Source organism: Helicoverpa armigera, chromosome 4 (genome assembly GCF_030705265.1).
Source record: "Helicoverpa armigera isolate CAAS_96S chromosome 4, ASM3070526v1, whole genome shotgun sequence".
NCBI classification, from domain to species: Eukaryota; Metazoa; Arthropoda; class Insecta; order Lepidoptera; family Noctuidae; genus Helicoverpa; species Helicoverpa armigera.
Window position 1 is genome coordinate 8,767,060 of NC_087123.1, and position 14,725 is coordinate 8,781,784.

Genomic DNA, 14,725 nt, shown 5'->3' on the forward strand with positions numbered 1-14,725 from the left:
TACATTGGCTTTGTAATCAGAACTTTTTTCGATTAAGGTCGCTCAGTGCAATAAGTGATTATAAACAAGCAGTGTGGTCCTTATTTTCAGACCAATTATTAGATAGTGAAATATAGGTGGTATCATAAAACAAATGAAAGGACAAGGAAAGTCCATTTAGCTGTCATTTAGATAGTCGCGATATGGTTACAAAATACACAGCGACTATAGAGCAGTGTTCAAATTTTACGCTTTACATGTTGCTCAACGAAGTGTAACTTCAGTTATTAGTGTCTTATACGAAAGTAAATTATAATTAATAGGTAAACAAAATGTAATGAGAAAATCTTAATTGCTATTAAACATTTCACTGAACTGTTTTTTCTCTTGAAGTCGCTTCATATGCTTGAATTTTAATTAACCTGCCTTTATCATGAAAATATAAACTTCAAAATAGTAGAAAATATTTATAAATGTAATGGGGTGCGGTTTACTGTGGTGACATAATTGTGATACCAACAACAAAAACATCGGTTAAAATAACATGTGAAATACAAAAGTTATTTCAAAATTACATAACACAGCACGCCCACTCCCCCAGGGATCGGGGCTGGGAGGTGTTACTATAACATAGGTCCCTCTATTCGCCAGATATGTTTTTGTAATATGGGTCGAACCTATTACCAGCAACTGGACACGAAGCCAGATCCCAGAACACAAGTTTTTTATTTTATTTTACTATACATATATTAACTAGTTTTCCCACGGTTTCTATCGCCAGTCCATACGAATATCCGAAATTCGCTATTTAGTCTATACTTACATTAGGACCATTTATGCCAAATTCCAGCAGTTTCTCTGAAAACTTGCCACCCACAGCAAAACAATGAACGGTGGCCTATGGTATTACTGAACCAATACTATGGTAACCCTTCAAGTAAACCGTCAATATACTTGCGACTCCTCTGGAATTGCACCAAGCAGCAATAGACGCTTTTCTTTAGGTGTTCCTTGCTCGTTCCTTGACCATTTACCCTCATGCATAAATCGATCAGTCAGTCTTCCATATAGTTTCCCACCTTTTCTTTACACCAATAGAAGCAAGTTATTACAATATAAGGTATTTTACAGTCTGGTGTGGCGAGACCGCGTCCCGCGACCGTTGTCGCAATGCTCGTTGCTCGCGTCGCAGCAACAGGCGGCGCGCGATCACCGCTCGGACGCGCGTCTACGCATCGACGCGAAGGTACTGGTGATCGTCGAGTCGGCCTACTCGCGACTTGGACGCGATATCGCCGAACTGCTTGTCGCCAACCGTATACGGTAAGTTTTGGGAACGACCTTAGAATTATAGGAATAGAAATATTCCTCGAATCTTCTTTTTCTTTTCATCTTAATGTATGATACATGACAAAATTGTTTTTTTGTCAATCCTATTTCTTACATTACATCTTTATCATCTCAGCGTCTTCATCTTATTCCTAGTAAGTACCTCGCAAACCATTCGCTCATTCCTTGCCAAGAAACAAAAACAGCATAAAACACTCGAATCACTACTAAACATTAAACTTTTGACCGCTACATAACGTGTAGCTTTCGCTTTGGAATGAAACTAGTTCCGTGAAATATTTCACAGTTTATTTAACTTTCAAAAATTTTCAGCTTCGAGTATTTTCAGCATTCACGGTCGTACGTGGGCTAGGTATTACAGAGTTTTTCTTTCGCATTTTTTGAAGGCTTCGCTGTGTTCTGTGAAATAGGTTCTCGCGTGTAATCCAACATGAACATTGAAGGATGTAGTCCAATTATGCCGTAGGTCTTCCATATTCAGATGCGTGTGACTTTTGAGAGGCAATCTCTTAAGGATATCATGTAAATATTTACTCTCGGCTCGCTTGATCGCCGTTATGGGGCGAAGTCTCCCTTTGTTTGTTTTCCCTTGTAGAGCCCGCGAGGCGATCGCTTGTGCCCGCTGACAGCTAATATGCGAACAGGTGATGTACTGCATCGGAAGCGTATTGGGGAAACAACCCTTTTTTTCTTTTGTAACTCAGAACCAGTTGTAATGGCAGTTTTGAGCTGCAAAGCTTGAAATTGCTTTCCTTATTTTATAGTTGGTGTAATGAGAATAGCTTTTTTGTTGGTCGATTGATTTTCATGGTTCTATATCAATGTTTTGAAATGTAAGTATTTTGTATGTAGGTCATAGATTAAAAATAGCCTCGTTTCGTAATAACTAGAGTTGTTAATGTCCTAAATTACGTGCAGGAACACTTTATTGGATTTTATTTTAATAGTTTATTTATAGGTACTTACGTTAAGGAAACCGATGCATGTACCTATGTATAAATAACCACTTATTGAATCTTTGATCCTTGATATTTACTAGCCTAGTGGGAAACCCTATATGAGATCTATAATAACCCGCACAATTTTCTTTGATAGATATTATTATTGACTTCCAATTCTTAATAATTATGTAGTCATTGTTGTAATGAATGGCTATACAAGTACGTAAACAGTAAGTTATCGCGACATATAAAATTAACTTGTTAACCCCGAGATAACGATGTAAGTATACTTCAACGGATTTATTTATCAGTCATTGTGAATTTACTATTGTTTTCATACCCGAAAACAGCTAATTATGCACATTCATGAGAGTTATCAGGGATTTTTCGGTAATCATTAAAGAAATAGTTGTCATATCTAATTATAGAACTCGTCATATTGTTGAGATAAATAAAGACGCTGATGTTTTAATTAAAGCAATTGTCTACAGCCAGCTTTCTGGTATCGGGGCTTGCTTCAAAATATAATGTAGAATGTTGTCGTCAGAGATAAGATAGCTGAAGTAAGGTTCTGTTAGTAAAAGACATCTTCATTAGAAGACTACGTTTACGTAGAGTTTACGTTTTTTTAGTATTAACACTAAAAAAAACGTAAACTTTCACATGTCTTCGTTGATTAACTACAAGTGTTATTCGAAATTGATTGGGTCGTTAAATACCACAAAATTGCCGAATATCCATATCCATGTTAAGTTTACAGCCTTTCCTAAAATATTATCAGGCCCATTCATCACTAAATTAATTCATAAATCGTCCAGTATTAAAGTGTCTCCGTTTATTTCCCAGCCTGTATATACGTCGTGTCTCATGGGCAGCCGACCCACTTGCGTCATATGAGACTTTTTGCTCCCGTCGGGTAAAAATCGCTTTCCTCTCGAGCAGTGCCTTGCTTCAGTGAACTCCACGCTTGCTTATGAAATGTTTGACGGGTCAGGAATTAGTTTTCCTCCTTGATATTTTTTATCGCAGCCTTTTCCCTAGGCCTCGGGTTTTTATCGCATCTGGATTTCTTGCTGCAGACGTAGTGTATATTTTTTTGTTATGATAGATAGCCTAGATATTGACTGGGTCTGCGTGAACAATATTTTTTGCGATTCTATAGAATTTTGATGAGTCAATATAAAAAAAATCGGTAAAAAAACTTTTAAGTTAAACGGTTTTATCTTATGTGCACTGAAAACTAGAAAATAAAAAAAAAAACTGTTACTTACCTATAAACCTACATAGGTGGTCCCGGTCATATTAGACTAAAATAAAAACGTGGGGCCCATTACCTAACTATTGCTGTAATACTTTCTTCTAGAGGTATAATAGGTGTGGATTTCTACTTACTATAATCGTAACTGGAGATTTTGACAATCAATAATCAGCCGTAGCGGCTTCACCAGCGAACGCCGAGCTCACGATCTACCAAAGTATAAAGATATGCTTTGCCATAGGTAGGATTTCAGAGGGCCCCCACGTTTTTATTTTAGTCTAATATGACCGGGACCACCTATGTAGGTTTATAGGTAAGTAACAGTTTTTTTATTTTCTAGTTTTCAGTGCACATAAGATAAAACCGTTTAACTTAAAAGTTTTTTTACCGATTTTTTATTTTCTAGTTTTTAGTATTTAATGAAAATGCCTACCGAATATTCCTCATTCTATTTATGGGTCAGCAGCGGTGAGGGAGTGCCAAACTCTTACTGACTAAAAACCGTTGTATTTCGTCGTAGGCCTTTTATGTACCAGGATAATCCCGCAGCCCAGGCAGGTCTTGGCCCTGTTGGGCCCCGCTGGGGTTGCTGACAGTATTCTACTTGAGTAGCCCTTTCATTTGATACCCATATTGAGGGGGTTGTGGAAAAAATATGTAATCCGCCATTTTGTACCGGCGGCCATCTTGGATTTACAATGTTATTGATATTAGTATATTGTATTGTCATCGGAATCAAAGGTGTGTACCAAATTTCAGATCAATCTGACAACAGCAAGGTACTTAAATTTGAATTACTAAATTTGACCCAAGAAAGAATAAATAAAACAAACAGGGTAAGCTAAATAAAACCGTTTAATAATAAATTAATCTATAGATGTCAATATAAAATAAATTACTCATCTAAGTCGTCATTGATATTATTGAATGTTTTATTTGTTTTTTCGGTTTACTAACAATTGTTTATACTGGTATGAAAATAAATAAAAAACAAGTAAAACTGATAAACAATAGGACACAATCGGTTTCATGTAAACTCAGCATTCAAACGAAAGTAGTACGAGAATTACTAGAGAAAACTTCATCTAAAACTAGTTGAAAAAATATTCTTAAGCAGTTCACGATCAACTGTTTGTAAAGACCATAATTATGTAGGTTGGTGTTACTTAAGTTCATGAATTAAAATACCTAATTACTTGGCCACAAAAAGTTTATTCTTTCTATTACTTCTTATTCTAACGAAATCTGTTTTCTGGCATTACCTAACTTTTTTATCTTAACAACATAAGTATTTTCGCCTTTAAAGTTATGAGTAACTACAGCTTGCACGAGATAGATCCCCTGGGAGAGATCCGTCTGGACCCAGTGGCCTAGTAACATGACTACGAAGATACGAGCTTATTTTCTACATGACTATGCCAAAAAGTTATTATACAAACAACTAAGCTTATAATTCTAATTTTTAAGATGTTTTATATAAAAAAAAATAATGTTAAGTGGGTACCTATGAATGTATGTAATTAACGTTCTATGTAATTGTCAACTATAAAAGGTTTGGACAAATGTTTAAGTAAGTACCACTCATAAAACAAAATACACAAATAAAACAAAGGCTTTATTTTGTTCCAACAGCTTGTCATAAAACTGAACTCGAAATAAAAATAAAGCGTGTAATGCGGAAAATTGTGAACTATGTCCATAGTCATTTGCAATAATACGGTACAACAATTACATAAGGCATTTACTGTATGTAATATAATAGTAGTGTAAAATATACTCAAGCATTAAAATACGCAGCTATTTCCACATCCGTGTAAATGTTACTGCCGTCATAGAATGATTTAGCATCACAATATACATACAATATGGATTCAACTCGCAATGCAAACAAAAGTTACATTGTTGAAATTCCTCTTTATTATGAATTCCATTGACCCAAATATTGTTGCTTAAACAAAATTACCTCGACCCGGTAATGCAGTGCGGTCTAATTAGCTGATAATTCGGATACGAACTTCAGCATTGGTACGTCGTGTGTACCGGTAGTAATGTAAGCTTAATTAAATATAAAGCAAGGTGTAAGGTGACAGCTGAGTCGTGGAGGTGGCACGCGCGAGGCGAGGCTTGCGACGTCTACGGCGAATCGTTGTGGCGACAGTTAGTTAGTTAGTAGTGCCATTAGAGGCGAGCCCGCGGCATCCCGCCCCCTATCTCGCCGCCTCGTTCTCCATTAATGCTCGTTTGTGTCAAAACGACTTAATATAAAGTAATTAAGTCGTTTTGACACTGTTTCCTTTAATCCTGCCCGAAACCTTCCTCGTAAATACAAGTAAACTGCGTCGCATATACAAATGTATAAAGGTACGGCGATTCGTTCCATCGAGTTTCGCTTTAAAACTTAGAGACAACGGCTACGGGAAATTGAGTGTGAAAGAAAGATTAGCCGGTTTATTTGTGCTTCAAAACAACTGCGGTAGTACTGCTACAATAAAATGTTGCGGCGATCTAACTGCACTTAGTACATACTTCGGAGCGATGTATTTTCCCTAATGCTATTTGATAACCCTCCCATGTGTCGTAGTTTGTTTTGGAGTTTGATTGCTAACGTGCGCTTGACCCTCACGTGATGTAAGCATTGGCGCCGTTTATTACACTCAGCCCTCGTAAACTTCACTTTATAGTGTACACGAGGGTAAACCGCTTTTTTAATAGAGCGTTAATGGTTACTATACTCTAGTGTCGGAGGGCAACTCTCAGAGAGACCCTTCAAAGCCTTCCAATGCATTTAAAGCAGTTCCCTTAGTCTTGACGACTTCCTTATTCCATTTCTTTTCTCTTCAAAACATTATCTTTTATAAGGAAAAATAAAAATTCCCGACAATAAAACTTAGTCAAAGTGAGCGAATTTATATTGACCAATTTAAAGTCTCGTAATAAAAGTTTCTTCTAAGGAGTTTATGTTGCAGGCCTCAGTATCTACTGGCTAGGTAATGTATGCCCTTAATTGAGTTCGTGTCTCACAAGGCTTTACTTTTACAAGTACCATTGGACACATAACGACCAACGCTTCGTTTAGGAAGTCGCAAGTTACCATAAGTACTGAACATAAAGCAGAGGAGTCTCTGAATACTGGCGACTTGCCCTCAAATGAGACGAACTGGGGTGCCTGGTAATTGCTATACTGTCTTTAGCTAGTTTATAGTATTACGGAGAGTTGTTTCTACTATTGCATTCGCACGCTCACAGCTCTTATCGACAGAGAGATTACGCACAGACCTAGATGCCATATAAGTCGATGTTAGCGATGTACTAAACAAAGTCCTACATTACTCACACGCCTACACAAACGTAACTCAAATGTTATAAACTATGCCGGGCAGGTAGGTGCTACGACTGACACACCCCAACACCCTTGAAAGTTTGTAAATACACTGGGTTAGTTGCGTAAGGCTAAGCTTTCAGCTCACAATGTAAGTAGGTACACTGTTACCAACCGACGTAATTGGGAATAATATAAAGATTCGCTTAATTTTTTCCGCTTTTTGGCTAACCGTAGCGCAGTTTTACCGGCCTCTTTACGATAACTGTCGTTATCCTAAGGGGCGGCAGGTCACCGGGGTCGCACGCCGCGCCGTGACATTGCTCCCCTTTATTGAACTCACTCGCACTCCCTTATCACGAATTAGCCCTCCTCGCATTCAGTTCACGGACAAAGTAGGCCGTTTTGCGCGCTCTAATTTAAACTGAGCTCTCTCCCGTTTTAATGTCAGGACACTAATTAAGGTAATTAGAAACATGTTAGCGCAAGCTAAATAGTGACGCAGTGCTCACGTCCGTCGTTTCGTCGTGGAGCTTTATGACCGCCAAACTATATAAGCATCCGCATTTTAAAATGCGCATGAAAATGGCAAACTTTTGTATCGGACCGTTTGCTCGGCGAATAAGTATACGAGTAGCTGGGCAAAGTTGCCAACGAGTGCACCGTACATTAGACGGAAAGACGGACCGGCTTGAGTGGGTAAATGCTATTTGCAAGTTGCCATTCGCCCTAGACTCGGTCTGGAGTGCTCTCAGGCTGCCAAATTGAAACGAGCCTTAACTGGAGCAAAATGAACTGCCTCGATACCTGTATGTTCCAACTCTTTTCCACCAGTCGCTCGGTGCATTTCACATTCCCTGGCCTGCATTGAAATCAAAGACTTGTCAGATTTTACCAATATCGGTAAATGGGTATTTTTGATTGAAAATTGGAAAGTATCCTAAAAGCGAATGTTTGGACAGTTCAATTTTCAATATTGCCAATCAAGTTGCGCGGCTTGTTCACTGTTTGACAAGGGGACGCCATTGCCGTCTGCTATTTAAACTGTACAATTTTATAACACGGGGTGGAACCGTCATTGATTTAATTGCTAGACATCATTTTGAAATTGTATCTTCGAATCTGAAATGTCTCTGGTTACGTTGTTATCGTTTGCTGAAATGAAATGAAGCCATAAACTGAACCGTCGTTATTTGTTAGTATAATAACCAGTCGGGAGGTATTGGTGGCTCCGCGGTACCATAAAGTGGGTTGCATTATAAGCAAGATGGAGAATCTGTAGATACCTTATATAATAGCAGTGTATTTCCAGCAGCTACTTCACCTTCGCTGTATTGATCTCGAAGAACAGACTCTCATCTGCAGTAAGCCGGATTGCACTATGACTATTATTCTAGTATTCCGACTGCAACTTTACTTAAAGCTACTTTATTCTTACTCGAGAAGAACTGGTTATTTAATTTATGTAGCCGGGTATCTAAAGTAATGAGAATCTTATAAGAATGCAATACCCAGGTATTTTAACTAGAACACTCAATAAAAACCCAAATACCTACTGATATACATATAACACCAAGATCAAAATAATTATTTGCATACCTTTAAACAATAGGCACATACTGTGGGTCATTTAGTTAATTAGCTACGGATGTGTTATCGATTCCAAAAACATAGGCCGAAATTCGTATTTTACGATAAAGTCATAGCCGTTGATAAGTACTATTTAATAATTTGTATTAATAACTGTTATCGCTGTTTTTATTTCAGACTAGTATCGTGAAATCAATACAAAGTCTGTTGAGTGTTGGTATGAGGCCGGTATTATCTCAAATGTTCCATAAAAATGTGTTATTGTTCTGTTTGTATGCGAATGGCCATTCATAAACAATGTAATCGTATCGCCCGTGATTTACACTGCTTTGTATTTGTGATTATCTTTATGTACATTGCCAACGAACAAACAAAGTAGCTGATTGGAGAAATTGCCACAATTGTAAATGGTCTGTTAAAAATATTATCCACGAAGATCGTTGTTCAACAAGTAACACCCGCACTCCCACTGTCTGCTGATGTCAATTTATGAAATTACACAAATTGTCTATTTCCATAGGTATTCAGGTCACATTTACAGCACCATAAATCAAAACCCTTAGTGCATAAAATTGAAAATGCATAGATATTGATTTCTATTGAGTCCTAGATACATGTCATTGCCTTTTGAATATGTTATCCTAGCTGCGTGTACCTTACCAAACATTTCCAAAAATATTGCAAAAGCTGAATATTTATAGTATTGTTTTTACGCTGATAAAGAGTATACTCAATTGATTATTTTGTTTCAGGTACAAGGTGGAAGTGGCGGGCAAGAGTCTGCCCGTACTTACCACTTTGGACAAGGGGCGTTACGGCGTGATCGTGTTCGAATCGCTATCGAAATACGCGAACATGGACAAGTGGAATCGAGAGCTTCTCGATAAATACTGCAGGGAATATTCCGTGGGTGTTGTTGCGTTCGCAACGCCCGGGGAAGAGACTCTTGTCGGCGCACAGCTGAAAGGATTCCCTCTGTTCATGCACACTAATTTGAGGCTGAAGGTGGGTGCTTTCATCTCATTACGCAGTTACTCCCACAAACGTAGCTACTCGACAAAATAAACTTGAAGATTGCATTCTCATGTTATCTTCCCAAAAAAATACCGAAGGAAACTCTAGGCCAACACGCACTTTCCAAATGAACAAATTCTTCACGACTATTCAATGACGTAACAATACACAGCTGGGATATAAATAGATCCTTTGTCTATACTTGTCACTTTATAACGCAAATATCCAAAGAGCTGTGCTATTTGCAGCTTTGTCTGATCCTTTCAAGAAACATTCGTGCTTCGAGTACTCTGAACAAAGTATACACAGGTCTGACACATTGCATAACGCGGGCCTTGTCTTAGAAGCTTCGCGAACAACATGAGCAAATATGTGTGACTAGTTTAATTATTGAAACAAAGGCCCTATAAGCAATAGTCTACAAACAGTACATGTAAACCTTTGTTCCACACAACTTAGCACATAGCGTTCCATTAATTCAGTCCACAGTTTGGAATTAGTCGATTTCTCCGTTATATTGACATCAAATTGGTCTTCGGCACTTCTCTTAAAAGTTTTAAATTAACCACTTTGTATTTTGATGTTAGTTTGTAAACAACCGATCGTGCAATCATTCCATCAGCTTTGGATTTAAATTCTCGATAGTAATCTCTTTAACAACACTGTAAACATACTAAATGTATTCGTTGAAAAGATATGTACAGTTACTTTAGATATAACATTGAAACGTAGGTAGGTACTATCAAATATGGAGTAACGTTTTGGAATGTTTCCCCTTTATAAGGTTCCCATTTTGTTTTCGCCTACAAATAGTGATACCCTTCAACTGTCTGAACCCTTTATCACTCCAATTGTCCGTCTTCTTCAATCTAATAAAACTTCACAACAGTGCCTTTCTCGGCACACATGAATGGAGTTTGGGAATCTCTAGTATAACGCGCATCCTTTGCATTTGCTTTGTACCCAAACGAGGTATTTGTTATCTTGTCGAAAATTTGGATTACATCCACCTGCACATAAAAACACTTATACACACATGATAAAAATTTATACCTACGGTAAAAGTTATCATCATCTCACCCAGAAAATTTTTGGATACTGAGAAAACAGACTTTAAAATTAAGGCTTAATTAAGCTAAGTGGAGTTTTGAGTGAGTAATTCTTAATATTCATCTCCATGTTTTATAACAGGACGCAACATTGAACCCCGCATCACCAGTGCTCCGGCTAGCGCGGGCCGGGGAAACGGCCTGGGGCCCTCTTCCTGGGGACCACTGGGCAGTGTTCAGGGCAAACAGCTCGACTTACGAACCCGTAGCTTGGGCGCTTCGGCAGAATGAGTACGGATCCAACGGTGAGCAATGGTTGTATTGTACTTAAAAAATATGTATTACTTTCGTATCGACACACGTTTAAGACATTATGGACACACTCAGAGACATTTAATGGTTACTTAAGCCGTTCCTTAGTGCAGAATTTCTATGAGAATCTGTCACTAAGGAGTGACTTAAGTAATCATTAAATGTCTCTGAGTGCGGGGGTTAGTCTTAATACTTTTTTTTCCTGTTTTTGAGGCATACTTAAGGTAAAATTATCTGTCAGTGATACCAACTATGTTAGTCTATCACATTGTAAGTAATTGTTGGATAGCTTGAATTCTAGGAAGAGACAATAATTTAATCAAGTTGTAGTTCCTTCAGGATCCGAGAGATTCCGGGAAACAGCTCTCACTAATATATAAATTACTTAAAGCATCATTAAGTCGGTTTCTTTTTGTTACTAATGAGTTTATTACCTTTTCTTATTCCGATGCACAGAATCCAGTAACTAACTTAATGATGCGAATTTAGATTCACTAATTAGAGACTTGATCAGCTTTTAGAATCCGGCTGCAAATTATTTGACATTAATTGCGTTTTGAGTTATGTTATGTCGATGTTATCGTGTTTAATTGACTATAGAATTTAAACAGGCGGCTTACATTATCTTACTTGTATACAGTACTAAGTTATTTCCTATAGTAGCTACTATCCGTACTGACGATCGGAATGTTTGCATAAGCAAACAGCTTTCTGCAATATTAAGACAGGTCAATAAATATTTAAATGATAATTTTACTACTTTGATACTGAATAAATCTCAAGGATGAATAGGCATTTGCTTTTCGCAGTAAACAACCGACTTTATGGACTAGCTTTGAACTGTGATATTTTGTACTGAGATACCTAACGAAGAATATCAGTTTCGTACATTGACGGGGCGTCACGAATTTAATAGAGCTCATTGTTCTAAGTACTTAGACCGGCTCATAATCCTTCCATGATACATGAACATCGAAATAGTTCGGCCGCAATAACAGTCAGTGAACAATCATAAAGAACGAATATAGTAACACATTACCCGATATATCGTGCTCAAATCTAATGGTAGTTTCGAATAACGTCAATTAATATTAATCACGCTCCGTCATCATGTCCTAATTAATGGAAGGAATGCCATAACACTTACATAGATTCGTGCGATCTATTCTTGATACTTATTACAGTAATTCTACCAAGGTTTGTGTGCGAATTATTTATGGATGTTTTTGTTATTTTTGGTGTCATCGGATACGTTCATTTATTATTTCTTACATGTGTAGTATATGCCTAGTACCAAATGTGTTAGAAAGTTTTGACAAAACATTCAAATTATTACAAAAACACTGTAATACAATGTACTACGACGTTATATTCAGGCCCTATTTACTATTCAATGTTTTCAAAAGAACTCCTTCGGACATATTCTAGAAATTACATCAAAGCCCCAGGCCCAATCTCAAGATCTAACATTAAATACACGAGCGGAGTTAGTCACCATCATCAAATAATTTCCAAGAATTCGTAATATCTATTTATTCAGCTGTCTCAACTTAGCACACATTTAGTTGGATTTACTATAGATATGTAAACAACAAACTATTCGAAGGAACAGGCATCGGGTTATGTAGAAGCACTTCAGACGGTTAAGTGGTCCTTAAACTAAAATTGGTGTCCAGATATTGATTTCATATGACCGTGCAGCTGGGATAATCTGAAATCGCTCAAGGATTCTATAAGTAGGACAATAGTTAACCTGTCAAACCAGTGCTTTTTTCAGCATTTGAGGTCTTCGTAGTTAGAAATCAATACAATCTAAACATTAGATTTCAGTAATTTTCAAGAAAATGGTCAAACCTGCAAGAAAGTACCTCGTTTACTCTCGTAACACCGATAAAAATTAAATGAATGTTGAACACCGATTAAGAGGAAAATTAATTTATGCTTTAAAGAAGGTCCCTCGGAAGCAAAAGGCAACAATGAATTAATTAAATTTAATTTAAATAATCTGTTTAATTTTAACTTAAGCCTAAAAGCTGGACGCAGCTGTTGAAACAGATTTAAAATTACAGAAGTGAAAAATTATGAGGGTACAATCGGCTATACGGACAAATCTATACATATAATAAATCTGTAGAAAAGTAATTTTTGTACATTGAAGAAATTGACAAAAAAAATAGCCGGCATGTTAAAGGATAACTAACAGAACCCATTTCCATCATTTTTGTCATTTTTGTCTGTTTATCTGTTTGTTCGTTCGGGATTCACGTAAAATCTACGAATTCAATGCAGACAATGCTTACATACAAAAATTCTACGTAACTTGGGGTATTACTTAGTTTTTGTTTCATGGAAATCGATTCACTCTATCAAAAGATACAATTAATTTTGTGAATTCAAGATGTAAAATATTACGACACGCAATCTGTTGGTCAAAACTGTACATTTGAAAGTTGTACTTATATTAGTTGATCGGCCTATTATTAATCTTTACACAGAAAATCACACCTTTATAAGTAACTTCGGAAGAAAAAAAAATATGAAAATTTTGTGTAGCCAAGGTTAAAGTAGCTCCATCTGTGGTAAAAATACATCAAATTTGTCAAAGGAGCGAGGTGATGGTAATGACAATTAATTACCATACATTCTTTATAGAGGATTATTATTTCAACAGATGGAGTTGTGTATTTTCCGTAATTCACCATATTTAAAAGTGTAATTTTTCGATAGACATTTCAATAGTGTTTGTCAGTTTGCCGTACCACATCAAAATCCAACTATAATTATTACCTTGATGAAAGGAAAATTAATAGTTCTCAGCCAAATTAAAAATGGTGCCATCTAAATGATTTTTTGAACATTATGTCAAAAATGATGACTTTAGTGGAACAGTTAATTATCATTTAAAATAACAGATGGAGTTCATATCAGGATTTTTTCATAAACATAGTTTAGCTTATCTTCCACTAATGTGGTGGCCTTAAAACAAATTACTTTGAGTGAGTAGTATTAAGTAGACCTTAATTATTTTTTCTGATGCAAAATATGTAAACTTAATCCTAGAAGAAAGGAAGATCTATCTCTCGCAAGCGCTGCTAAGCGTGAGGTAGGTAATGTAGGCTTCTGTAGCTTTAAAAACAAGCCCAGATACAAAGTGCAGATAAGAAATGGGAGCTTTCGATTTAATACCATACACACGTAAAATGCTTTATGCGTCTGGAAACGTACAAATTACGCGTCGCATACCAGAGACATGCTTACTTTCAACTTCTGATCGCAAATACACTGTTCACGATTACGAACAGTCTCAGTAAGACCCGAGCCAAGTCTAAAAAACACCTTTTATATAAAACTACGTTTGATGTCATTCAATTACAAAGACAGAATTGTTCTCTGTTGCAAATCCTATCCACCTATATCCTATCCTAATCCAGCATGCATTGCAGGTGTGCATTGCACAAAAACCAATGGTATCCTATTCGAGAAGTCAAAAGAGTCGGCCTGCCAACGTCAGCTTTTGCGCTAAGCAAGTGTTCTTAATAGTACCATCAGAATTACATCCATCGTTGAATGAGGTGAATAAATTTTCAGAAACCACAATAACAGTAGGAGCCAAAGCGTATGATCGCTTCATAGAGCTCTGATTGGCCCCAGGTGACCAAGTCAGGTCTGATTTGTTCGTTCATCAGATCTTTGAAAGTGTTTCGGTGGATACTTACTGTCGTCCTGTTTACGTGTGACACAAAATATGGTATATAAACGTCCTCCGCAAGAGCGAAATTTTCCCGGTGTGCGGTAGTGACGCACAAGTATACAACACTTCTGTTTCTTTTGATTTGCTGGCTCCACCAAGAAATGACAAATTGCGAGCGTACATTTTGAAAATCTTGGCAAAACTGCAGGTTTCAAGTACGAA

The 14,725-nt window shown here is 37.0% G+C and overlaps 1 protein-coding gene across 2 annotated transcripts in view; it reads left to right on the forward strand.

Moving 5' to 3' along the window:
- LOC110374811 (bifunctional heparan sulfate N-deacetylase/N-sulfotransferase) overlaps nucleotides 1-14,725 on the forward strand; it is a 95,381-nt gene that overhangs the window by 50,337 nt on the left and 30,319 nt on the right. For both annotated transcript variants that reach the window (XM_021332692.3, XM_021332693.3), the window contains exons 3-5: nucleotides 1,111-1,302; nucleotides 9,190-9,442; nucleotides 10,643-10,805. In XM_021332692.3, the coding sequence (XP_021188367.1) occupies nucleotides 1,111-1,302; nucleotides 9,190-9,442; nucleotides 10,643-10,805 (608 nt within the window). The remainder of the gene's footprint in view (nucleotides 1-1,110; nucleotides 1,303-9,189; nucleotides 9,443-10,642; nucleotides 10,806-14,725) is intronic.